Below are 25,877 nucleotides of genomic sequence, written 5' to 3'. Positions count from 1 at the left end.
CCACTACGGCTGCCGTGACATGGCAGGAGGTGCGCGTCTACTGCCCAACTCCCCTGGGACTATCTACTGCACGCGGGAATCCATTTTAGCCGCGTGGTGATGTGTTTCGTGGAAGTGGCAGGCGTGAGTACAAGACTCACCGCCTTCTTTAGCACATGTGCCTCACAGTGCACAGCCTCTCACTCGCAGGCGTGCCACTACGGCTGCCGCGATGGGGCAGGAGGTGCCCGACTACTCTCCGACTCCCTTGGGACTATCTACTGCACCCGGGAATCCGTTTTGGCCGCCTGGTGATGAGTTTCGTGGAAGTGGCAGGCGTGAGTACAAGGCTCAGCCCTTACACCTTGCACAGCTTCTCACTCTCACGCATGCCACTCCGTCGCCCGTGCTTTGCCGGAGTTGCGCGTCTATTGCCGAGGTTCCCCTGGGTCTAGTGCACCTGGGATTTCATTTTGGTGGCGTTGTCATGCGTTTCGTGGAAGTGGCAGGCGTGAGTGCAAGGCTCACCGCCTTCTTTAGCACATGTGCCTCGTAGTGCACAGCCTCTCACTCGCAGGCGTGCCACTACGGCTGCCGTGACATGGCAGGAGGTGCGCGTCTACTGCCCAACTCCCCTGGGACTATCTAGTGCACGCGGGAATCCATTTTAGCCGCGTGGTGATGTGTTTCGTGGAAGTGGCAGGCGTGAGTACAAGGCTCACCGCCTTCTTTAGCACATGTGCCTCACAGTGCACAGCCTCTCACTCGCAGGCGTGCCACTACGGCTGCCGCGATGGGGCAGGAGGTGCCCGACTACTCTCCGACTCCCTTGGGACTATCTACTGCACCCGGGAATCCGTTCTGGCCGCCTGGTGATGTGTTTCGTGGAAGTGGCAGGCGTGAGTACAAGGCTCAGCCCTTACACCTTGCACAGCTTCTCACTCTCACGCATGCCACTCCGTCGCCCGTGCTTTGCCGGAGTTGCGCGTCTATTGCCGAGGTTCCCCTGGGTCTAGTGCACCTGGGATTTCATTTTGGTGGCGTTGTCATGCGTTTCGTGGAAGTGGCAGGCGTGAGTGCAAGGCTCACCGCCTTCTTTAGCACATGTGCCTCGTAGTGCACAGCCTCTCACTCGCAGGCGTGCCACTACGGCTGCCGTGACATGGCAGGAGGTGCGCGTCTACTGCCCAACTCCCCTGGGACTATCTACTGCACGCGGGAATCCATTTTAGCCGCGTGGTGATGTGTTTCGTGGAAGTGGCAGGCGTGAGTACAAGACTCACCGCCTTCTTTAGCACATGTGCCTCACAGTGCACAGCCTCTCACTCGCAGGCGTGCCACTACGGCTGCCGCGATGGGGCAGGAGGTGCCCGACTACTCTCCGACTCCCTTGGGACTATCTACTGCACCCGGGAATCCGTTTTGGCCGCCTGGTGATGAGTTTCGTGGAAGTGGCAGGCGTGAGTACAAGGCTCAGCCCTTACACCTTGCACAGCTTCTCACTCTCACGCATGCCACTCCGTCGCCCGTGCTTTGCCGGAGTTGCGCGTCTATTGCCGAGGTTCCCCTAAGTCTAGTGCACCTGGGATTTCATTTTGGTGGCGTTGTCATGCGTTTCGTGGAAGTGGCAGGCGTGAGTGCAAGGCTCACCGCCTTCTTTAGCACATGTGCCTCGTAGTGCACAGCCTCTCACTCGCAGGCGTGCCACTACGGCTGCCGTGACATGGCAGGAGGTGCGCGTCTACTGCCCAACTCCCCTGGGACTATCTAGTGCACGCGGGAATCCATTTTAGCCGCGTGGTGATGTGTTTCGTGGAAGTGGCAGGCGTGAGTACAAGGGTCACCGCCTTCTTTAGCACATGTGCCTCACAGTGCACAGCCTCTCACTCGCAGGCGTGCCACTACGGCTGCCGCGATGGGGCAGGAGGTGCCCGACTACTCTCCGACTCCCTTGGGACTATCTACTGCACCCGGGAATCCGTTTTGGCCGCCTGGTGATGTGTTTCGTGGAAGTGGCAGGCGTGAGTACAAGGCTCAGCCCTTACACCTTGCACAGCTTCTCACTCTCACGCATGCCACTCCGTCGCCCGTGCTTTGCCGGAGTTGCGCGTCTATTGCCGAGGTTCCCCTGGGTCTAGTGCACCTGGGATTTCATTTTGGTGGCGTTGTCATGCGTTTCGTGGAAGTGGCAGGCGTGAGTGCAAGGCTCACCGCCTTCTTTAGCACATGTGCCTCGTAGTGCACAGCCTCTCACTCGCAGGCGTGCCACTACGGCTGCCGTGACATGGCAGGAGGTGCGCGTCTACTGCCCAACTCCCCTGGGACTATCTAGTGCACGCGGGAATCCATTTTAGCCGCGTGGTGATGTGTTTCGTGGAAGTGGCAGGCGTGAGTACAAGGCTCACCCCTTCCTCTTGCACAGCCTCCCACTCTCACGCATGCCACTCCGTCGCCCGTCATATCCCGGAGTTGCGCATCTATTGCCGAGGTTCCCCTGGGTCTAGTGCACCTGGGATTTCATTTTGGAGGCGTTGTCATGCGTTTCGTGGAAGTGGCAGGCGTGAGTACAAGGCTCACCGCCTTCTTTAGCACATGTGCCTCATAGTGCACAGCCTCTCACTCGGAGGCGTGCCACCAGGGCTGCCGTGACTTGCAGGAGGTGCGCGCCTACCCCCCAACTCCCCTGGGAGTATCTAGTGCACGCGGGAATCCATTTTAACCGCGTGGTGATGTGTTTCGTGGAAGTGGCAGGCGTGAGTAGAAGACTCACCGCCTTCTTTAGCACATGTGCCTCACAGTGCACAGCCTCTCACTGGCAGGCGTGCCACCACGGCTCCCGTGATTTGGCAGGAGGTGCGCGCCTACTCTCCAACTCCCCTGGGACTATCTAGTGCACCCGGCAATCCGTTTTGGCCGCGTGGTGATGTGTTTCGTGGAAGTAGCAGGCGTGAGTACAAGACTCACCGCCTTCTTTAGCACATGTGCCTCACAGTGCACAGCCTCTCACTCGCAGGCGTGCCACTACGGCTGCCGTGATTTGGCAGGAGGTGCCCGACTACTCTCCAACTCCCCTGGGACTATCTACTGCACCCGGGAATCCTTTTTGGCCGCGTGGTGATGTGTTTCGTGGAAGTGGCAGGCGTGACTACAAGTCTCAGCCCTTACACCTTGGACAGTCTCTCACTCTCACGCATGCCACTCCGTCGCCCGTGGTTTCCCGGAGTTGCGCGTCTATTGGCGAGGTTTTCCTGGGTCTAGTGCACCTAGGATTTCATTTTGGCCGCGTGGTGATGCGTTTCGTGGAAGTGGCAGGCGTGAGTACAAGACTCACCGCCTTCTTTAGCACATGTGCCTCATAGTGCACAGCCTCTCACTCGCAGGCGTGCCACTACGGCTGCCGTGATTTGGCAGGAGGTGCGCGCCTACTCCCCAACTCCCCTGGGACTATGTACTGCACCCTGGAATAAGTTTTGGGCGCGTGGTGATTTGTTTCGTGGAAGTGGCAGGCGTGACTAAAAGACTCACCGCCTTCTTTAGCACATGTGCCTCATAGTGCACAGCCTCTCACTCGCAGGCGTGCCACTACGGCTGCCGTGATTTGGCAGGAGGTGCGCGCCTACTCCCCAACTCCCCTGGGACTATCTACTGCACCCGGGAATAAGTTTTGGCCGCGTGGTGATGTGTTTCGTGGTAGTGGCAGGCGTGACTACAAGGCTCAGCCCTTACACCTTGCACAGCCTCTCACTCTCACGCATGCCACTCCGTCGCTTGTGCTTTCCTGGAGTTGCGTGTGTATTGCCGAGGTTTCCCTGGGTGCAACGCTCACCCCTCGTCTCGCACATGTGCCTTATAGTGCACAGCCTCGCAGTCAGTTTGAGTATTATTAAATTTTTGCACTGCCTTGAATTAGGTGTTGCAGTTTTAAACTCTTAAAAATAAAAAAGAAAGGAGAAAGTTGGGTTTTCGATTGTATTGACACTAAGGATTGCTATATGGAGCCTGATATTGGAATGCAGCTAAGTTATAGCAAAATTAACCAGTTCTACATTATTCTTTGGAAACGTAGAAACTCTTTATAGGTCTTTTTTTTTACCTTTACATTCTTTTATTTTCCGTCTATTCTTTTCTCATGTTTATATGTCTATTTGTCTTTAATGTCGTTTTATTTCCAATCGAATTATGTTAAGTGAAGTAAAGTTTGACCCAACAGCAAGCAGGCAGGCAGGCAGGGAGGCGTTACACCCACCACTTGCTTCCTGGTTGATATCTAGCTTTCTTTCTTCCCTGTACATCCTTCCAAAGTTTCGTATCTCAAAGGAATATCTTGTAGATATATAGGAAAATAAAATAGAAGTAATGATCTTTTTTTTTTAAGGCTGGCTGGCTGGCTGGCTGGCTGGCTGCCTTATTATCGACATAACTGCCTTGCAGTTATGTCAATTTGCAGGGCAATTTCTTCAATCACTGAACAACGAACATTTCATTCTTATCATTTCACACTTTCAACACCCTCCCTTTCCCCTTATTAGCAATTATTGTAAATGAACCCACTATTTCCTTCAAAGGTTGCTGGATAAATCTATAGCATTTCTTAAAACAAGTCAATTTTACTTTCTTGTTCTTTCTTAGCACTATTTCACACAGTCAACAATTCTAGGCAGAACAGGAAGCAACTTTTTGGTGAGCAAATTTTTTCATTCATCAAATGAGGATATTCCAGTGTGAGTCAGGATATTCCACTGAGTCAGGGATGGGCATGGGTGTACCAGATAATTGTTTAAGGAATCTCACTCGAGGCAAGAGGATCTGTTATTCAATCAAACAAAACTCTCCTGAAACCTTTCTTTGGTCGTTCTTTGGTGCATGTGCTACATGGAACCAACCTCTGCAAGTCCCTCCCTAATTTAAAAAGCACTTAACAATATAATCGACCAAACCACTATGGATGGGTCGCTTCGGAACTCCCTTTCAGCATTAATCCTGAAGCAATTCCAACTTCTTTTTTCATTCGAGTTCCAACACCATTGTACTTATTCCAACTTGACCAGGAACTTTTCTTTTTCAATTGATGGCACCTGCATGCATCCACGAGAGCAATGGATTTATTGTAGCTTTTGCCATCAATTTTTCAATTCATGCAAATTCATGGCCGGGAGCCTCTCTCCTGCCATATGGAAATAACTCATTACCAATACACTCTCAGGACAGATTTCAAACCAATTTGTTCATGTAACAGCATCTAAGATAGATGATTACGAAATTATTACCAAATTATTACCATTAACTACCAAAGCATGAAGGCATGGCATTGTTTACCTTGTATGAATTTGAATCTTAGCTTATTATCTGAAACTGAGAAGTCAATTATACATACTCAAAGAAATGTAATAAGCTTGCCTTGGCATGGAATGCATCACTATGTTTGACGGGTTATCGATCGAGTACTGAAAGTTGTTGGCTGGCTCTTGAGCAAGCAAATAAACATTTACAAAAAATAATACGTTCGTTTGAGTAACGTACTTACATTCTAGGTAGCGTACTTACATCCTAGTTTGAAAAGAAAAGTATATCCACGATTTAGATCGGCGATCAAACGATCGAACGGCTCGCGAACGACAACATAAACATGCTGATTCCACGCATGCGCAGGCGTTTGTTGGTATCGCTTATAAAATTTCATGTTACAGTGGTAGGGTGCTGGACTAGTAATATCAAGATCGGAGTTCGAACTCCATTGGTTGCATCCTTCGAACTTTTAACTCTCCTTCTTAGATTTTATTGCTGTTACCTTATTTGCTTTCTCTTTAGACACTTCTATACTTCATGTAAGATGTTTTGGACGAGAGTCGAGATTTCGTAGGTATTATGTATCAATCGATCGATCATCTACTTTGTTGCTTTGAAAAATATCTGCTCTCTTTTGCCTTCACTAGGTAGTTATCTCTTTTATGCCTTGCTCTCTTAGAGTACCGATATCAGTGCTACTGATCTTAGTGATGTCATTTTGATATTTGCATATTGGAAATTTCATTCGCGAGCACCCGTAGCGCATTTAGCATATATCAAACCACAAACTAAGTCTAAAAGCAACTCGCCTCTTCAACACCACACCTAAAACCCCCACTCTACAAGCTCAAAAACTCCACGCGCCATGCTTATTTATTTGCGCAAAAAACATACAGAGTTGCTTTTACACTTTCCACCTGGCCCCCGTCTTTTATCACTCCATTCTTTGAATGATACACAAGGCTTACGGACTTCCAGGCTTCATGATGCCCTTCCGTCACCAGGCGGCCCTAAATCAACCAAAACAACATAACTCCACCCTTTATTGCTTTCAACCCGCCCGCCATTACTAAAACTTCACTTCACTTCACTTCACTACACTTTGCCGCTCAAATGCAACGTCACCATGCCTTCACGCGTCATCACCTACATACGGGTCGCTACGCACATTTATTCACAGCAACCATCCGCACGCTACTCTATATTGCCATCTAAATGTTTATCCACAGGCCCGGACCGCTATTCTTGCGCAAAGAAGTAGCTGCAATTCATCTCCAATCGCAGGATTTCTGTAAGTAAATTGCTCACTTACAACAATTTTGCTTAGGCTTCAACTTTACTCCATATGCATGGCCATAAACCAACGCCATTTGGATAATGCGCGCTGTTCATTCGGGTACAACCTATTTATAACACTTATAGTTTTTCAAAAATGTCTAATCTTCTACAGCACCTAGGAATCTTTAAACTTGCAAGCCATGTTTTTCCAAAGAACTACAATTTTCTAGAAAATATTATGCTTCTCCATTCTTCAACTCAAGTCAAAGTCCTTCTCATGTTCAAGTGAATATTTCATATCATACCATAAAGCAGCCAACAAATCTTTCAAAACTTTTTGCAAACTTCAACGAGTATAAAGTTTCCAAATTTTAAGCGTGCTAAAGCATAGTTAGTAGAAGGGACTAACTATGGCTACAGTTAGTATTTTTGGGTTACAATATTCAGCTTTCTACGTTTTTGTTCAAGCGCGAAATGTTTATGTTTCTTTACGTACCTGTTACCTTTCATCAAGTTTTATTTTCCGCCTAATCCCATTGTAGTCGTTTCTAAAGCCTTCCCACACCTTCTCATTAAAGTCAGTGCTTGACAGTACCGTTTCCTGGGTTTCTCAATGAACAAGAGCGACATTTTGGTCACAAAAAGTTCTTTATTTCATCCTTGAACAAACAACGACAAATTAAGCCCTTCACTACGCTTTCTTATAAAGAGAATTTTAGCAACCAAATATGTTGATGAAAATAAAGATTCTCCTGCCTAAATAATTTTAACAATTTCACCATTTTCAGCGTTCAAGGTTGCAGCTGACTGCTCTTCCAATTGCAACCTAGTTTTACCTTTGTCAACAGTCGTGAATTTCCATGCTTCCCATGCGTAAAATTGGATAAAAGAGCAACTTCACCACACCGTTCATTCATTTCGGCGGGTTCATTTCACGCCTCTAAATATTTCTCGTTTCAAAGTTTCTCGCTACTTGAGAGTCCCGCTTTTAAAGATTCCCCATTCCCTGTTTTCAAGATAGCTACTTGACTTCACTTGCAATACCTTTTCCAAATTCCATACGAAAATATTGAAGTCCAACTTCTTTTTTTTACAGCGCGGCGAAAAACTAAAATGAAGTTTCATTTTCATTTTCCTACACAATTGAAAATTGGTTGGCACTAAGCTACACGCACTACAATACTCAAACTTATTAGGTAGAAGTTATCTTGGTCTAAAACTCAATTCTCCCAAATTTTTTTACCAGGAAATGTGTAGCAATTGGAGGTCACAATTAATTATCATCAATTCTTGGGAGTTCAAGGGCTAAAAGACCCCCCAAATGGATGTTTTACTTTATCCTCATGGTTGGTCTACTGCACATTTTATAGGCACTTTAATTCATTCCATTAGTAGAGGGGATAAACATTCATGTAACAAACATCAGAAAAAATCAATCTTCACTCTCTGCAGAGGTTACAATATTTAAGTCAAGTATTTTTTAAAGTCTCTTAATGCTTGAAAACCCACCTGAAAATTTTACTCAGTTTTGCCTCACTTTTACCATTGATGATCATACTGAGGTATAACGCCTGCTTTCAGTGGTTTCATTTCAAAAAGCAAAACTTACAAAACCTGCATGAGGAGTCAAGCAGCTACATTTTATAAGAATCTTACTTCCACTTGAACTACCTCTGACTTTTTTCTTTCCTAAAATGGCTGGTTATTTTGAAAATAGCAAAGTGTAGGCTCTCTTTTCTAATGGCCCTTACCAAAACCACATATCTTTTATGTATATCTCCTACATATGTCTGACATATGTCACATACATGTAACATATATGTCACATACATATGTAGCAGATATATGTAAAATATATGTCACGTACATGTAAAATAATTTATCTGACATATGTGTCACATACATGACACACATGTCTCCAATGTAGCAATTTGGAACCTATGTGCAGTTATGAGGCATATATGTCAACATATCAGTTTTACAAAAAGTATTAATGGGAGCTAGCTATTAATTGTGAGATAGGTTGTGCTTGCTCCCGCACAGAGCGACCTGCTAATTTTTTTTTCAGTTTTAAGTTTTTCAATTTCTAATTATAACAGTTCTCAATGGAAAACATTTGCTAAAACGACTATAGTACAACAATGACAGAATCATTAAAAATTCATGTCAATTGAGGTTAATTAAAGAGACTGTGATTACAATCATGTACTTCAAGAATGATCTAAATACAGTAGAAATTTAGTTCAACCAGGTTTAACTGAATAAAAATCAGAAGCAGAGAACTGAAAAACTAAATTTTCCACAAGATTCAAGCAATTGCTAAACTGTTTTTTCAATGTGCTACATTTGAAGTCAACCAAATATTGATTTGAGCAGCTTCTATGGTGCTGTTGTGTTAAACCATGTTTAACAAAACAGCTTTAAAGCATGTTTAGGCTTTGGTGTGAATGGGGTATTACTGTCTGCCACAGAGTTCTTATGATGTCAGTTTGGAGAATTTTCTACTGGATCAACCTAAAATCCCCTGACTTATGTTTTTCTAGTTATTCTCGCTACTTCTCTGATACATGTTGAATATTAGATATCGTAAGGAGAAATTCTGTCTTGGTCACAATAAAGGATGATAAAGGATGAAGATCTGTATGATTAAAGTTGAGTAAATGAGTACATCAATCAATCAATCGATCAATAAGAACTCTACTAAAGGGTGATAGAACTGTAATATGGGCAGGTTCTCTCCTGGTGCAGTGATGATATGCCATGTCTATAAACAGATTGAAGTCACTGGAGATAGTTTGGAAATATCTGGTACTGTGCTAGTCTTGGTGGACTCCATAGAAATAAATGCCTTGAAGGTTTTTGAGAGATTCTCAGAAGCAATCCTCATCAATTCATTTGGAATATGCAGTTGAGTTCTGCTCTCATCTCATTTAGAGAAGAGATTACAAACCTGTCCTTGAGTCATCTCAGTTAGAGCAAAACTCCAGGAAGGAGGAGATTTTCTGTTTTTAAGGGGGTTGCAAGCATAATTCCCTAGGGAGCTGGCAAGTGTAGGACTCATCAATATATATTTATTTTTTTCTTCTTTTGATTGAGGCAGTGTATTTTTACAAGGAATCATCCTATTCTGTATGAACTGACCTAATTATTGAGATGTTGCGATTTTTCATTCTTTGCATTTATCTTAATTGTTCGTTTATCTACAACTTCACTAGCGAGATCTCCTTAAATTGAATCTCCTTTACTGTCTGCCATGGAGTTCTTATGACGTCGGTTTGGAGAATTTTGTATTGCATCAACCTAAAATCCCCTGATTACTCTTTTTAGCTATTGTCAGTACTTCTCTGCTAGATATTGAAGATAGATATTGTAAGGATAAATTCTGTCTTGGTCACTTACGGGAGTTAAAGGACAAAACTCCAGGGTGGAGAAGATTTTCTGTATTTAAGGGGGTTGCAAACAGAATTCCCTAGCGAGCTGGGAAGTGTAGGGCTTATAAATGTATATGGTGTATGTGAAAACATTTACTGCATTATAAATGTATATTTATGTTTTCTTTTTTTGATTGGGCCAGTGTATTTTTACAAGGAATCATCCTATTCTGTATGAATTAACTGACCTCATTATTGAGATGTTGCGATTTTTCGTTCTTTGCCTTTATCTTAATTGTTCATTTATCTACAACTTCACTAGCGAGATCTCCTTAAACTGATTCTCCTTACAGTCTCCCATAGAGTTCTTATGAAGTTGGTTTGGAGAGTTTTGTATTGGATCAACCTAAAATCCCCTAATTGATGTTTTTAGCTATTGTCAGTACTTCTCTGCTAGATATTGAATACACATTGTAAGGAGAAATTCTGTATTGGTCACTTATGGGAGTTAATTAAAGGACAAAACTCCTGGGAGGAGAAGATTTTCTGTATTTAAGGGGGTTGCCAACATGATACCCTAGGGAGCTGGCAAGTGTAGGGCTTACACAATCAAAATATTGATGAAGCTAGCGGCAATATCAGAATTTGTTGTATAGAATTTATTGTTGGCGATGATTCTTGTCGGGCCAGATTGCTCTTTAGTGTTACGATGAAGGAGTGTTAATTCCGATTGATTTCTACATTGATTGATTTTATGTTGACTTTTTTTCTGTATTTTGTTTTTCTTTTTTACACAGAACACAGTGGAGTATTTTTTGATGAAATGAGGTGGTTGCAAAGCTTGAAAGATAGTGCGGAGCCAAGAAAAGTATTTTGTAAGGAAGCAAGAGGAACTAAAGACAGTGATATAAATATATATATATGTATATATATATGTGCGTAGTAATTTTAGATATACACACACACACATATATATATATATGCTCGCTGGTTTACTCTAGTTTGAGCACTCTGGCATGGCTTAGACGATACCACAAAGGTTGGGTCGTTTGGGGTGACCTTCTCGGTTCTCCCCCATCCTAGCATTAGCACTGCACTGATGAGGCCCAGAAGGCCGAAACAGTACTGTCTGCAGTTAGTTATATAAATATATATATATATTTTTATATATTTGTAATTATACGTTTTTCTGTATTTCTTAAATATTAACTATACTCTAATATATTAAGCTCTTTTTCGAGCTATTCTAAATCCAAGTTGAAATAAAGTTATATGTGTGGAAGTCTCAGTGTGGACGCGATCATGATTTGTGGTAACTGCAAGGCCGGCTACACCGGTTGGCTATATTGTGACTTGCAGAGAATTCTCGTTTCGCTGTTGCTATTTCCTCAGCTACAAGGAGCCCTGATTCAAATTTGCGTGGGCCCCGTACGGTCTTTGCAGATCTGCCGTGAATGCATGCGGGAACCATCACGAATGTGCATCTGTCGTCTGATCTGGACTCGCTGGTTTGAAAGGCATTTAGCCATAATGGAGGATTCAAAGTTCCACTGGTCCTTGATTTCTGTCCAAATGTTTAAGCGCCTATTATATTAGGGCTTGTGTTTTTCTCCGGTGTTAGAGGAAACTAAGCAAGAAAATGTACTCACTGTCTTCAAACTGTACGCAAAGCTTCAGAACTAAATTAAAAATTGTGTTGCCTCCCCTGACCAAGAGAGAACTTCTCCATACAATATCAATACCTTATCAAGAGGACAAGTGATGAGAATAAAGAAAAGCATCAGTTAGCGGATTGCTAGTCGCTCCAGCTCCACATTCTCTGAACTCACATCGTAAGAATACAAAATACAATTTTAAGAGTAAAATTTATGGTTTCCTCCTCCAGACATTCGAAAAATATGACGATTATATTGATTTGTCTACTTTAATAGCACAACTATAAGACCCCAGCTTGTTCTGTTCATCGCGGACGGAGCCTAAGCCATCACCAGCCATGATCTGAGATATGGAAAGCCACGAAGGACTCGAAATATAGAGATAACGAAAGCCGTTTTCACGAAGACAACACGCACAAAAAGATGACGACAATTACAAAAATTTCACAAAAACCTTTTTTAATTGGCTCAATTATACAGAAGTCAAACGAACACTACCTTCCGAAATTTTGTTTAAGTCCAGTGGAAAAAAGTCATCTCAATTGGTATCCCGGCCAACTTCGTGATAAATGAATCTTGCCCAAGTCATCCATGTGTGCAATCGACGCGAGATGTATCCTTGGGTTTCACCCACGTGACCAATACCTTAGCAACGGTTACTATCCGCCATCTTGGTGTCCCTCGAGCGTAAACAAACCGTATCTAACGAAGAGTTCATGTGAGAAAGAGGGGATGGTTTTATGTATTGTTGTTGGCTGTTCGCGCAAAAGTGGAAAGCATAAAGACTAAGGATTTTTTCGTATGATAATTTAATAATTTTATTATTTCTATGGCGCAAAATTCATTGGATATATGATTTAATGCGCTATACCTAAGATCATTACAAATCAAGGGGAAGAACAGGAGGAACTAGAAGTTGTTGTATGGTTCGAGGCTTGCGGCTGTTGTAGATCCTCGATTTTTTGGTGGAGCTTTTCTTTGAGCTTCTTACCCGATGAGAAATCGATGTCTTTAGCCCTCGCATACGGCACTTCATTGACATATGTCGGCAAAATCCATGAGCATTTTACCTGAGTGCAAGCAAGCTTGGGGTGTCACGAAAACTCACACCCCGAAAACTCAGACCTCAGACCCCGAAAACTCAGACCCCTCGAAAATTCAAGAGATAAACTCGACTCATGATCACTCCTGGTAATGCCGCGTGTATTTTGACGTTTTGGGTCTTGATCCAACTGAAGCAGCAAAAACAAGGCCGCAAGTTGCACGTTTCGCAAAATCGTCCGATGGTTGAGCATTAAAACATTTTAGAGTGACACAAGACTTCATTTTGCTTAGATTTCCTCCATTTTTCCCGTTAATTTTGAGCTTTTCATTCACAGTTAACTGGATCAAATGCGCTCGCTCCAACACCAAAGTATTAAAATGTGGCGTGATGTTGACGAGCCGAAAGGGACATTTGTTTACTTTTTTGTACTTCGTCGCACAGATCCTTGTTGTCGCTCTGTTAAAATTCTTCAATATTTCGCGATAATAATGGATACAAACAGAGACTCGGCCCACCAGTCCCAAAACGAAGACAATTTTGCGACCCTTAGGCTAGAGTTCTTAAATGAGGCAGAAAGAGAAAAACAACGGGAAAGAAGAATCGGCATCAGCGCCGTCACGATTCGCTTCACTGAAGAATAACTCTTGATATTGTTGTCCGTCTTTCGCGTCGGATTTGTTGCATTATTCCACCGGTTATGTTATAAAACAATTGTTTCATGCTTTATGCTATGCACTATCGAATTATGGAGCACTTTGGAAGCTTGGAGAACACTTCGAGGGATCTGAGTTTTCGGTGTCTGAGTTTTCGTGACACCCAGCGAGCTTGCCATGAATTCGAGTAGTTGCTCTAATATAAAATAAAACACTCGCGATATGTGAGCATGACTCAGCCAGTCCAGCTTTGCATCCAAAGCAATGGGCTGACAAAATAGTCCCATTGTTTTCGGAAATGACCCAAATGTTCACAAAAGGATCATTCATATGCTGTGAATGCCAAACTCGTGCTCTCACGACATACTTGCCGGCGATTACTTTGCCAACAACTGAGGTTACAAATCCCGACACCATTTGATTAAACGCCTCTAGACTCTTGAACACCTTGAACTGCTTCTTGGTGTAGAAGCTGGTCTCAAGAACGAGGTAACTCAGCAAATCCGACACTTCACAAGAGGCAAGCATTTTGGACTGAACTTCTCGGCTGTCACGCTTGCAGGGTCAACCGCGATCACCGAGATCTTTTGTAAACATCTTTCCTTCCAACTCTCTAAGCTTTCGGCATACTCAGAGAACACTGGGATACCTTAAGATGAATGCCAGATACTTTTATCGCTTTTTTCTTTCTGGATATTCATGTAGTTGGCGAAATAATACGGCGATAAGAGAGAGGGCTTCACTATAGAAATCGACTAATTATGCATAACTTTGACACCCGAGGGACACCAACATGGCGGATACTAACTTCAGCAAAGCTTGTGACGTCACCTGAAACCCAAGAATTGCTGGCATAACTCTCAACTCAGTAACTGACAGTGAGGTATTGTCAAGCTACCAATGTATGGTTTCTGATGCAGAGCTAATCCCAGAGGCTGAAGTGAGCAAAAATGTGCTTCATGCTATAGTAACTTTGTATGTAAGGGTACGCTCCTTTTCATGTGCTGAGGACATCATTCAGCTCTACAAAGTAAAAGCAAAGCAAACAAAGGCTAAAGCTCTCCAAAAGGAGATCATGAGAAGTCATGATCAAGAACAAGCAAGGCCTGAGTAATGTAATAGATTTTTATTACACAAGACAAAACAGTTATATGATACATGGAGAAATATTTGTTGCTTTCTCACTATATTTGTTGTAATATTATTGTCATTTATCAAGAAGAGCATTTTCATTCTAAGAGTTGTTCACATATGGTATAAAAATTTAATTTTCAATTTCTATTTTTCATTTTTTATTTATAGCAAGTACCTAAAAGTATTAAGGTTCCTTGCACAATAGATTTAGAGTTCAGGAATCTGATAACAAATTCTTATTTAACAAAACAAATGGTTGTTACTGGTTGAATAAAGGTAATGCGTGTCAAAGAAACTACATACCTAATGGAAACCATTGAAAAGTCATATGAAAATGAATATGATTGACCCCTCTATTAACTTTGGATTAACCAATATGATAGTTATAGGATAATAACATGTATCTAAATCATGTAGTAAGGAAAACAACACAAATGTCATGTAAATATTTATTTTCAAATTAAACATGTTGAAACAATAAATGAAACATTGGTGATTGATTTATGTGCATTAATTGATTGTTACATGAATATCTTGTATTATTGGAGTAAAAAAATTTAGAAATAGAGTATGAATAGAGTGGCTTAGAATGTGCCTCTACTAGCTATGAATACGCTAAACAGTTCTTTGCTTTTTTCTACATGGTAGCTTTTCATTGGTCACATTAACCCAGGCTTTTTTTGTGTCCTTTCTGCCTCTAGTGTTCCCACTCTGGCAGGAGACTGAGCTTTCAATTCTAATAGTGTTGCTGTTGTAGCTAAAGGTCCTGATATCTGGATTGTCACACCTGCGGCCAAACTGCCTCTGCTTTCCAAAATATCCTTCCACAGGATCTTGACAGAACCTTTCTGTCAGGACATACTCCATCCCCTCTGAAAGAAGAAACCTGGTGCACTTGATTGTAGACCTTGCAAAAATCTGGAAGCCTTCGTATGTCTGCCAAGAGAGGAACATCCTGGATCTTGCATTTTGGGTAAACTCACCCTCTCGGTTTTCAGTGCTCTCCTTCCAGCTCTGAAGATACTGCAGGAATTCCATCAAAAAGCCAAACCTATAAATATAAATTCAAAAATTACTTGTGTTCAAATGCATAGCAATTTATCAATACAGTCTGTGTTCTTAAACTTGAATGACAGACTTGTAGGCAAGAGTATTTACATGAAAATAATAGTGATAAAAATGTAATTTTGCTCTTAAAATCAAATTAACAGGTTATTATAAATTGAGTCTTATGATAGACAATTTGAGCACTAAACAACAAGTTATGATTATACCAATAGTTCAAGCAAGACTTACCATCAATCTTGAGTAGACCTGTAAGGTGCCAGGAATGGCTTTCGTTTTCGCTGGTGCTCAGTAAGACTTCTGACATTTAGGCAGACAAAGTCTTAAACCTGACTCTCTACGAAAGAAAAAGCTGTTTGATTATATCTTAGTAGCTTGGCAACGCTACGCACATTACGCTCAGCAATCGTATCGTTCCATAGCAAAAGTTATCGAAAAATACTTACATATTTCAATATCTACGGACAAAAAATGCTTTCCGAAAGTGTAGAGTTTGTCTTCATCTATCTGTCTTTTAAAATCTTTATCCATTTCCCTTGTTTTCTTGAGTACACCAAGCCACTCGTTGCGCCATCTCTTGTGATTTTCATCTTTCGCTAAGGGCAACTCGAAAATGCCGATTCCTTTGGTTCTTCTACAAGAACCACATCCAAAGTCCCAGTGTACTCTTACTATAGCTATGAACGAGCTGTAGATATCCCTATGAGGAGAACGACACGCAATGCTGTTGCAGAGTTCACATCTTTTCTCTGCAACTCATTTTATCAGTAAACGAAAATGCCAGTTTGAAGCACCCGTGTCACATTTTCTCATAGCGTACACCCGGTATTTCTCAATTGAGAATGTGGGTAGTACCCAAGTGAAATGATCGTCTGGGCCATCTGATATGGCGCGTTTATACTGTCAAAATTCAACATGTCAAATCGAGAATCAACATTCCAAAATGAGCTCCATAGCGCCAATTCAATCAACAAACCTTCTCTAAATCGAGTGCCATCTTCTCGTAGCGGACGGGTTAATTTGATCAGATACTTTTTAAATTGATTAGGTACCTTTCAAATCGATCAGTTCCCTTCTATATCGAACAAACTAAATCGTTTACATTAAATCAAATCGATCAGCTCTCTTCTAAATCGTTTATATTAAATCAAATCGATCATTATACCCAAGATGCTTTGCTGGTATACTATATCCGCTGACAGAACACAGCCGCAGGCTCTTCCGTTTCCTCGTGGAGACCGTCGAAAGACGACAGAGGTAAGGGTAATTGTACTTTAATATATGTCCCTGGAATATGATTTATTCATGAAAGTAACGCATGGTCCCTTAGAAATTGTACTCAGTAATATCTCCAACCAATCGAATGTTCTTAAACTCAGATAAAACGGACACCAGATACATAATTTCGCAAATCACTCATGAACTTCTCGTGTACTCCTTTAGCACAGTCATATTAAATCAGGCTGACAAACCCTAGCCTCTAAAAACACTCCAAGGGAAAGAAAAAAATAGTTTGAGATAGGAAAGGGAACGGTTCATGGTTTTTATTTGGAGCAGGGGAGGAAAATACCTTCCGTATGGGAGGGATTTGTCCAATTCAAAACTGTAGTCTTATTAGTGATGGAGGTGGTAAACAGGTCCCATATTTAACATTAATAGCTGATGTAGCTCTTATTTAAACAAGAAACAAAAGTATAAGTGCCTGCATTCTTATGAATCAGTCAGTTTACTACCTGTACCCATCCTCCCATACCCCTCCCCCCAGGCTAACCCCTGGCATTTGTATTTTACCTTTTGAATAATTTAGAAAATTCTCTCAGGGGATACATAAGCCATCCAAATGCCCTGAGGTGGGATTGTTGTTTACATGATAGTTCATAGGTGGAATTGACAAGTGCAATATCATAAAATTAAAATAAAGAGAGAAAAGATCACCTGTCCTTGGTGTTTTACCCTGGATTTCTTTCACATCACATAGAAAATGGGTGATGAAGAAACCAAAAACTTGCTTAAGTCATGTGCTGAAAATCTACTTAATGCTGTCAGCCAAATCGAAAATCGGCCACAAGTTTCCAAACCTACAGCACCTGTACTTCCAGTAGTTGAAGAACAAAGAAGACTTTTTGGTTACAGACCACCCAAAAACAGCTGTGCGAGTAGCAGCACCAGCATTAGGAATGGAAAACAGCCTGCACCTAAGCATCGTGTAGTGGCAACATCGAAAGGGGATCGCGTAAGCATACCTGTTTGGAATACATGGACTAGAACATTTATTTGTCTTGAAAAAAGAAATGCAACCACTGCCCCTTCAACTTTTGAGAAGGTATCGATGGCTATGGCCGGGCTTGAAGAGAAAAGCATATGCTTTTCCAAAGGAGGTAACAGCCAGCATGTGCACGGGAAAATTTTAGAGGCTTTTCCAATTCTGGAGACTGCAGGAGGGTACGAAATTCTGAGAACAGGTGAAAGGGGAAATCATCAGCTTATGGTGTTATCCATACCACCTGGTGGTTATACTGTAACATACCTCAAAGCAACCATTGGCTCTCCTAAGGGATATATATGGCCCCTTCAGAAGGACCTAGTGTTTACACCAGCACCAGAGCAGGAGCAAATGCAGGTGGGTGTGTTTCTTTCTCCTGCCAAATCATGCAATGATAAGTATTCCCTTTGTGGGACTCAGGGTGCTTAATTACGAAAGTTTATTCAAAACTACAAAGAGTTACTTCTATCAGTGAAAGGGAATAATGGTATAATTAAAATGAATGAGGGGATAAATAAATGTAATAACCCAATGAACGAATGAACAAATGATGGAATTAACAGCACCAAAATGATGCCCATTAGTGATCTTTTCTGTTTCAGGTACAGTAGGTCAATAAATGATACCATCGTGTTTCATCATTTAATGTCTAAAAATTTCAAAAATAATTTTTTAAGCCTTTTTTTTACAGATTTCCACTAGTCCAAAAGTGTCATGTGTAAATTGCAAATCCCAAGTGCCACTGGATTTGTTGCGAAAACATGAGGAGGCATGCCCTGGAGGAAACATTGGAGCTACTATCATCTCCAGGTAATTAAGTTTCAAGGACCTGATTATCCTCTCCTCAAGGTTTCTATGAGGTCTGTTATTAATGAATATCTAATGATGCATTGAAGCAGCCACCTCATTTAAATGCATAGTGTAGTAATGTATCTGGCTTGACTAGAAAGTGATATCATGACATATTCAACTTTGCAGTATGGCAGGACTCATTTTAACCACAAACCATTCTAAAAACAGTAGACTGTGTTATTGCTATAATTATCACTGTAAACCTAGTATGTGACCCCATATATCCTCTTTGGGTTAAAATCCAACTAGTATATAGAAGTTTATCATTGCTTTCAACTCCCACTTGGACTTTGAGAAAAAAACCCTTCTATCTTATAACTGAATAATACATCTGCCTAAAATTTTACTCTATACACTTCCCCTCTTTGGCTTACTTTGGCCAAATGTTGGTGGTTATATGTATCACTGGCATTTCATAAGCTCACACCATTATAGTCTAATCATGATCTATTCTTAAATAGACCCCATCTTTGTCACTTTTGGGCAAATAATTTTCTTACTCTAAGTCACAAAAACTTTTGTAATCCTAAACAAAAGCGTTGATTTTGGCAAAGAAATGGATATTGTCTCAACCTCCCCCTCACCATCCCCAATACAAGGTCAACTTTTTATTCATGCAACAATTCCTAAATATTCCAACATTGATTTTGGGCTAAGAGGGTTTGGGAATTGAATATTTGACATGACTTACAAATCAAAAAATTTGTAGCTGATGCCAAGGATTTTTTTATTTTTCATTTCAAAATGCCCTAAAAGACAATTCCATTATAGTTCTTGTGGTTTCGTGTTATTTTTAGTTTCAAATTTTTAAACCAGTTTGATTTCAATTTTTCATTGTCTCTAACTCCTTATCATAGTGTGAAACAAGCAGGATCGCTCCACACACCCTCCTTTCTTGAGTCACTTTAAATTTTATTCAAACTGCCATTTCTAACGCCGTCTGATAACCGCTTCATGTGTGAAACTCAAGCAATTGTCAACTTAAAGTTTCTATTTTGAATTCATATTCCTAATTAAAAAGGAAAATTTAAACCACAACATAGTCATTGCAGTAGTGAAAATGTGATGCCATCCAGTGGCACATCCCCAGTAGCCCATTACCATCACAGGAAATGCTTCCCATCCCTCAAAGAACTCCCCCTCCATTAAAATATCCTTCCCTGCCAATGCTAGCATGCAGTGTGAAGCTGATCAAAGTGTTTTGATTTTTGGCAGTGGTGATGATAGCGAGGAGTCCTCAGCAATTTTCTCAACACTGGGTGGGGGTATGGGTGCATCTTCTTCACAGGAAGCTGTCGACAAGTTGTCAGAGATGTTTCCAAATGCAAGCAGAAAAGAGCTGGAGACTTCCTTAAAAGTCCAGGGGTCTCTGGACCAGGCAGTGATGGCATTGCTAAAACCTTGCACATCAACATTGTCATCTGATGATGAGTCAGAGCTCATGCATTCTGCATTTGAAACATCAGATACCCCATGCCCTGCTCCAGGTAATCCACTTTCCCTGAGGGAAGAATTGAACCAGCTGCAGAAAAATTTGGACCATGGCCCAAAGGAGAAGCTCAAAGTTGATGAAGAAGATCTCCTGAATGATGCCTTAACATATTATAAGGACAGTGACTTTAATCCATCAAAAAGACTCCGAATTGTTTACACCGGCCAGCCTGCAGCTGACACAGGTGGTGTTGTGCGGCAGTTTTTCACCCAGCTCCTTGCCGCAATTACTGATTCCTTTTTTCAGGGAAAAGAATACCAAAGTCCTATTTACAATAGTGATACTGTAGCCTCTGGGGTCATGAAGTTAGTTGGCACAATAATTGTGCATAGCATACTGCAAGGGGGGCCAGGTATTCCTATTTTCAGCCCAGGCATATACTACTACTTGGCAAAAGGCAATGTTGAGGAGGCATTGAAAGGTCTCACTGACTGACTGTTCTTTACAGATGCAACATGAAATTGAAAAGGTAACGAACACTTGTAATTAGCACTATGAACATGAAATTTATTTGTATGACCAAGCTGCACAACAAACCACAGAGCTTCTAAGTTTAGAAGATGATATTCATAAACCTGTCAGTTTTCCTGATTATGTTTTCTCTGACTTTCCCCTAATTATTGTGGAAATTTGACACTAGTTGTCAGATAATAATACCAATCTTTATTGGGGATACCATGGTGTATTGTTATATTATTTTCATAATTGGCCATTGGGCACAGTTTGTGTCATTGTATCCTTCTATATTGTATTGTTGTTATAACTATTATTATGACAAAGCCGATCAATAACTTTGCATTGCATTTTGGAATTTGCTAGTTACAGTTGTTATAGTTGGTGGTTCTACAGACAGAGTTGTAACAGTTGTTTAAGTGATTATGAACCCCTCATTTTCTGATGTGATGGGTGCAAGTAAAAGTTCATTTTTTGCAAAGTTTTGTGCTCTAACCACACAGCTGACTTTATTTTACTAAAACTGTGAAAAGTATTTAACACAGACATAAGTGGATATTTCAAACCCCTTGCTGTGTTGGTTTTATAGTCAATTACATTTTACTGGTTTTAGAAATGATTGTAAAATTCATTTGACTTTACTAGAACTTTACATTGTGGCCAATTTAGTTTCAGCACTCAAATTATGCAAACCAAACGACAACAAAATTGTTGTGTTGGTATTTGCTTTCATTGGCATTTATACAAACACGATATACAGACAATTTTAATTTGAGGTTCAACTGGACTCTTATGATGTTCTAACTTATGATGCATTTACAACATGTGTGTTGACAAATGTTACTGTTTCCATATAAATGTCAATCCCAGAAGATTCACTTTCTCTCAGTGGGTCAATGCTGTTGAGAAGTTCTTGATACTGTTCTGGAGATAGAGGGCACCCTGTTTCTGGTACCTCTACAATGGCCTCAGCTGAAGTTGCTTCCTCTGGAAGTGGGCCATCCCAGTCAATTCCATACTGCTCAAACTCCCCCTGGAGAAAAAGAAAGAAAGAAAATAATTTAATGACAAAAGATGAAATGAGATTAGCAAGCCCTCCTTTTATTCTTGATTATATCAAAAGTTACAGGAAGGAGCCGAAAGGGTGACTGTTCTTAATATATTTGCAATCTTTCAAACAGATTTACTCCAATTATTAAAACTCAGCTGGAAACTGGCTTCTTCTTCAACTTTTGATTGGAAAATGGCTTCACAAAAGAATGAGAATAATTGAAGGTGTTCAGACTTTTGGACTCCCTGCTTTAAATTACAGTCAGGCCTATCTATTCCTTTAAATTAAAATCTAGCTAAGCTCTTTTAATAACTTTCATTTACTTGGTCAAAAACCTGGTTTATTGACATAAATTATCATGATACTGGCAAGTCAACACTCAATCAAACAGCTCTGGAAGGAAGGGGGAGGTGTGTATTTCAGGGGCACATTGAGTCAAAATCTATTTTCAAATTTCATTCTGTTTACCTGAGAAGTAGGCTCGAAAACATTACGTACAGCCACATGCTGGGAGCTCCTCAAGTTAAGAAGGCCAAGGATGTAAAGTTGCATAGGACTTCTATTGCCTGCTGTTCTTATCCTATGGCGTACAAAACCTTGTTTCCATTTATCTATGTACCTGTTAATTCTTGGAACGTACACATATTGTAAACAAAATAAATGCTGTGGGTTTGATGGTTCCAATACACCATTATCTTCTAAGTGGTAAAATAAGTGGTAATAAATGTAAGAGACCCCATCAAACAAATCACGCCACAACCTTTCTATTCTTTGGTTGTGAACACTGCGACCTGTTATCATGCTTCCTCTACCTGGTCCCCTCTGAGGGTGTTGTAACATATACAGAGAGACAGAAGTATTTTCGCCACCTTTGTCTGACCGCACTCTTGATGGCAATCCATATTCTTGTGTAGCTTTCAGAAAGGCATCTAGGACAGTTTCAGCCCGATTGTTGGTACTGCATTTCAAAAAAACAGGGATTCTTGTGAAGCCATCTATTCCTCCATGAATGATCATTCTCCACCTAGAAATAAAGAATAAGTTTAACATATATTTGGCTACTTTTCTGATACCAGTAGATTAAGAAAAAAAAGGTTTCTATACATGGGGATTGGTAACAATGGGTAAACTTGAATAGCTCTTGTACTACAACCCCCCCCCCCACCCCCATAAAAAAATATGAAGCACTACAAAAAATATGAAGGCCTCACCGAATAAGTTTATGATTGCCATCAATATGCCATAGTGCTAAGGGCCCAGACACGTTGTATTGTCTTCTTGGTGTTAAACGCAGCCATCTCACTGCCACTCCTTGGGGATCAACCCTTTGCATTGCTTCCCGTACACGTAGCTGTGCTGGTCTCAAACCATTAACACTGAGTTGAGAAATTACCCTGCGGTAACCTGCATTGGGAAACTCTCTTAGCACTTCTCTTACTTTATCCTCAAGCTCTTGATCTGATAGAGCCACATTCTCACGAGCTGAAAGACCATACGTCTTCATTCACCTGAAGATGGTACTTTCCGACACACCCAGTGCCTGGGCAATGTCAGGGACTGACAACTCGAAATTTAAGAGATACACAAGATGATCATAGCCTATGTCCAAGGCAGGGCGTCCTGGCCGACCAGAATAAACAGTTCCTGTCACAAAGGGGGCATTGGTGTTAATCTCTTCAACTCTTTGTAACTTTGAAATAGTGTCAGTAATTAGATAGTGAAGATCATCATCAACAAGATTGACACCACAGAGTCGAAGTACATGAGATGCCAATTGTTCAAGTCTAAATACAGCAGCATCTAATCCATCTGAGTCCAAATTTTCTAACTGTCTCAACAGCTCCAATAATGTACCCCTCAAATGTACTGTCAAAATTTCCTGTTCTTGATCCATTTCCTGTTTAAAGAGTGAATTATTTATTTCATTACCACTAGGTATCACTTACAATAACAAGACCGTCAAGCCCAACAACAATAATCAATTATGCCCAACAAAAACTCTGACCATTTACACGTTGGGTCTCCACTGTTAACCCATCATATATTCTCTTCCCTGGAAGGTTAATCCCTTAACGAGTTACCTTAACGATCAGAATTGTTTTAATTTTTCTTTTCCTGGGATTGTGTTTGGAGAATCCAGGGGTTATCTTAATGAACTTTTTTTCGTCTAAGTAGTCGGTAATCGATTGGGGAATTTGGTCGGCTTGGAGACTCCGAGGAAGAGAATTCGCAAAATTGTAAGGTAATAGAACTAAATTTAACAATTAAAGGTAACAAAGATAGGGAAGAGAAAAGCTCAGTAAGGCGGGGGACTTCAAAACAGTCACCTTCAGACTGCAAAAAGTCTTCAAGTACTGTAAACACTTCATCACTTTCCGATAATTAATTCGGTAATTTAAAATTTCTTTTATTGAGGGTGGAATTGAGTTCCAAATTTTAACACCAAGAGCACTCGATGGGTTGCAGATATTACTGAGTACAATTTCTAAGGGACCATGCGTTACTTTCATGAATAAATCATATTCCAGGGACATATATTAAAGTACAATTACCCTTACCTCTGTCGTCTTTCGACGGGCTCCACGAGGAAACGGAAGAGCGTGCGGCTGTGTTCTGTCAGCGGATATAGTATACCAGCAAAGCATCTTGGGTATAATGATCGATTTGATTTAATATAAACGATTTAAAAGAGAGCTGATCGATTTGATTTAATGTAAACGATTTAGTTTGTTCGATATAGAAGGGAACTGATCGATTTGAAAGGTACCTAATCAATTTAAAAAGTATCTGATCAAATTAACCCGTCCGCTACGAGAAGATGGCACTCGATTTAGACAGGGTTTGTTGATTGAATTGGCGCTATGGAGCTCATTTTGGAATGTTGATTCTCGATTTGACATGTTGAATTTTGACAGTATAAACGCGCCATAATCTGAGCCGTCTGATGCCGCTTATTTGAGGCATTGTCTGGAGCAGCCAATGAAATCGCTTTATGGAATGATCCACGTTCGCCCGCGAGTAACAAATTCCACAACGTGCCGTCTGGTAAGCCCTCAGCGAGATAGTGGTTGTTCTTCGTGTGGAAATACAATGGCGAAACGTACGCGTATCTCAGATGAACAGAGAGGTATTTTAGAGCGGTGTTTTGCAGGAGGGATGGTTAGTAGTAGTAGTAGTAGTAACGGGAACCATGTACAAGGAGATGGTTTTAAAAGCGTCAACGGACACTGGTTTGACGAAGGCACAAGTCGAGGTAAGCTTATTAATTCATTTGGTTAACCTCGCCTGTAGCTTTATACCAGGTTGTGCCTCATTTTATCTCAATAATTCCACAAATCAAACAAAACTAGCAATTCGTATACATCGTAGATGCATTTATATGTCAATAATAGCCCAACACTTAAAGTTAATTGGATGTTATTTAGATCGTGATGAGGTACAGTTTCTATACTATCAGACAGTTAACTCTGCTTTAATTACTCAAACTCAAGATCATTCACTTTCATCCAACATGTGTATTTGCATTTCAAGGTAATCCATCGATTTCCGAAATTTAAGGTTTTTATTTGAAAACATTATAAACATAAGAAGATCATATGCAAAGAGAACATCCAATAAATTAACGCGGAAGTTTTATTGAAATCTGATGACTACATTGACCGTCACCGAAATTATGCACCAATTAATTAAAATTTAGATAGCTCTGAAACACGATTTGACTTTTACTTTGTGTGTTATCCACGTTGCCATTCCTGTATCATAATAATATTTTTAACTGATACCATAATTAAATTTGGCAACAACTGGTATTGTTTGTAAAATATTTTTCGTCTTTTCCAATAAACTTGCGTGTCACTTCCCCTGTCTCGATTGGGCTCTTCTACATGCGGGTGGAAGCCAACATGAAATTATAATTTGTAATTAATGAATAAAGTCTTTTTTATTTGTTTTGTTTTGTTTGACTACAACTGTACGAATTTAAGATAGTTGTATTATTATTATTAGTGTTTTTATTATGCAAACCCACAAGCTCATTTTGTCAAAGCAAGATTCAGTTAATCCTAGGTCAGGATGAAGTAGAGGGTGTCTGTTGTAGGTCTAATAATAATAATAATAATAACAATAATAATAATAATTATAATGATAAAGGAGTTTCAATAAAGAGCGGTGCCTGTAGGACCATTTACTGCCGTCTGTTTGGATTTCATTAATGAAAATAAAAGTGATTTTAGTGGTCACAGCCGTCTATTAAACTTTCAGTGGCCGCTTATAAGTATTGTTATTGAAACCCCTGATAATA

General features: G+C 40.9%; 2 protein-coding genes, 1 long non-coding RNA gene and 1 pseudogene across 12 annotated transcripts in view; 2 read left to right on the top strand and 2 right to left on the bottom strand.

Moving 5' to 3' along the window:
- Window positions 1-11,195: 11,195 nt before the first annotated feature.
- Window positions 11,196-15,962, bottom strand: LOC148715940 (uncharacterized). The gene is made up of 4 exons (XR_015995762.1): window positions 15,913-15,962; window positions 15,698-15,803; window positions 12,068-15,452; window positions 11,196-11,541 (listed from the first exon to the last, which is right to left on the bottom strand). It is a non-coding gene; the product is annotated as an uncharacterized LOC148715940 (long non-coding RNA).
- A 391-nt stretch (window positions 15,963-16,353) lies between these two features.
- Window positions 16,354-21,007, top strand: LOC148715939 (uncharacterized). Its single transcript, XM_088746276.1, has 4 exons — window positions 16,354-16,723; window positions 17,445-18,086; window positions 18,421-18,539; window positions 19,797-21,007. The coding sequence occupies exons 1-4, from the start codon at window positions 16,637-16,639 to the stop codon at window positions 20,506-20,508; spliced, it is 1,560 nt and encodes a 519-aa protein (XP_088602402.1). The 5' UTR covers window positions 16,354-16,636; the 3' UTR covers window positions 20,509-21,007.
- Window positions 21,008-21,279: 272 nt separating this feature from the next.
- Window positions 21,280-23,651, bottom strand: LOC148715938 (uncharacterized; annotated as a pseudogene). The gene is made up of 3 exons (XR_015995753.1): window positions 22,789-23,651; window positions 22,046-22,601; window positions 21,280-21,559 (listed from the first exon to the last, which is right to left on the bottom strand). The product of XR_015995753.1 is annotated as an uncharacterized LOC148715938 (transcript).
- A 953-nt stretch (window positions 23,652-24,604) lies between these two features.
- The window catches only part of LOC148715936 (uncharacterized), a 19,553-nt gene continuing 18,280 nt past the window's right edge, over window positions 24,605-25,877 (top strand). For 6 of the 9 annotated variants that reach the window (XM_088746260.1, XM_088746257.1, XM_088746254.1 and 3 more), the window contains exon 1: window positions 24,605-24,830. Coding sequence is in view for 1 of the 9 variants with exons in the window: in XM_088746253.1 (XP_088602379.1) it covers window positions 24,768-24,830 (63 nt within the window). In the remaining 8 variants the exon portion in view is untranslated. The remainder of the gene's footprint in view (window positions 24,831-25,877) is intronic. The other 3 variants (XM_088746253.1, XM_088746252.1, XM_088746261.1) reach the window with 2 other exon arrangements.

Source organism: Stylophora pistillata, unplaced genomic scaffold (genome assembly GCF_964205215.1).
Source record: "Stylophora pistillata unplaced genomic scaffold, jaStyPist1.2 SCAFFOLD_132, whole genome shotgun sequence".
Taxonomy (NCBI): Eukaryota; Metazoa; Cnidaria; class Anthozoa; order Scleractinia; family Pocilloporidae; genus Stylophora; species Stylophora pistillata.
The sequence above is the reverse complement of the archived record's forward strand: the minus strand, read 5'-3'. Positions and strand labels throughout refer to the sequence as shown.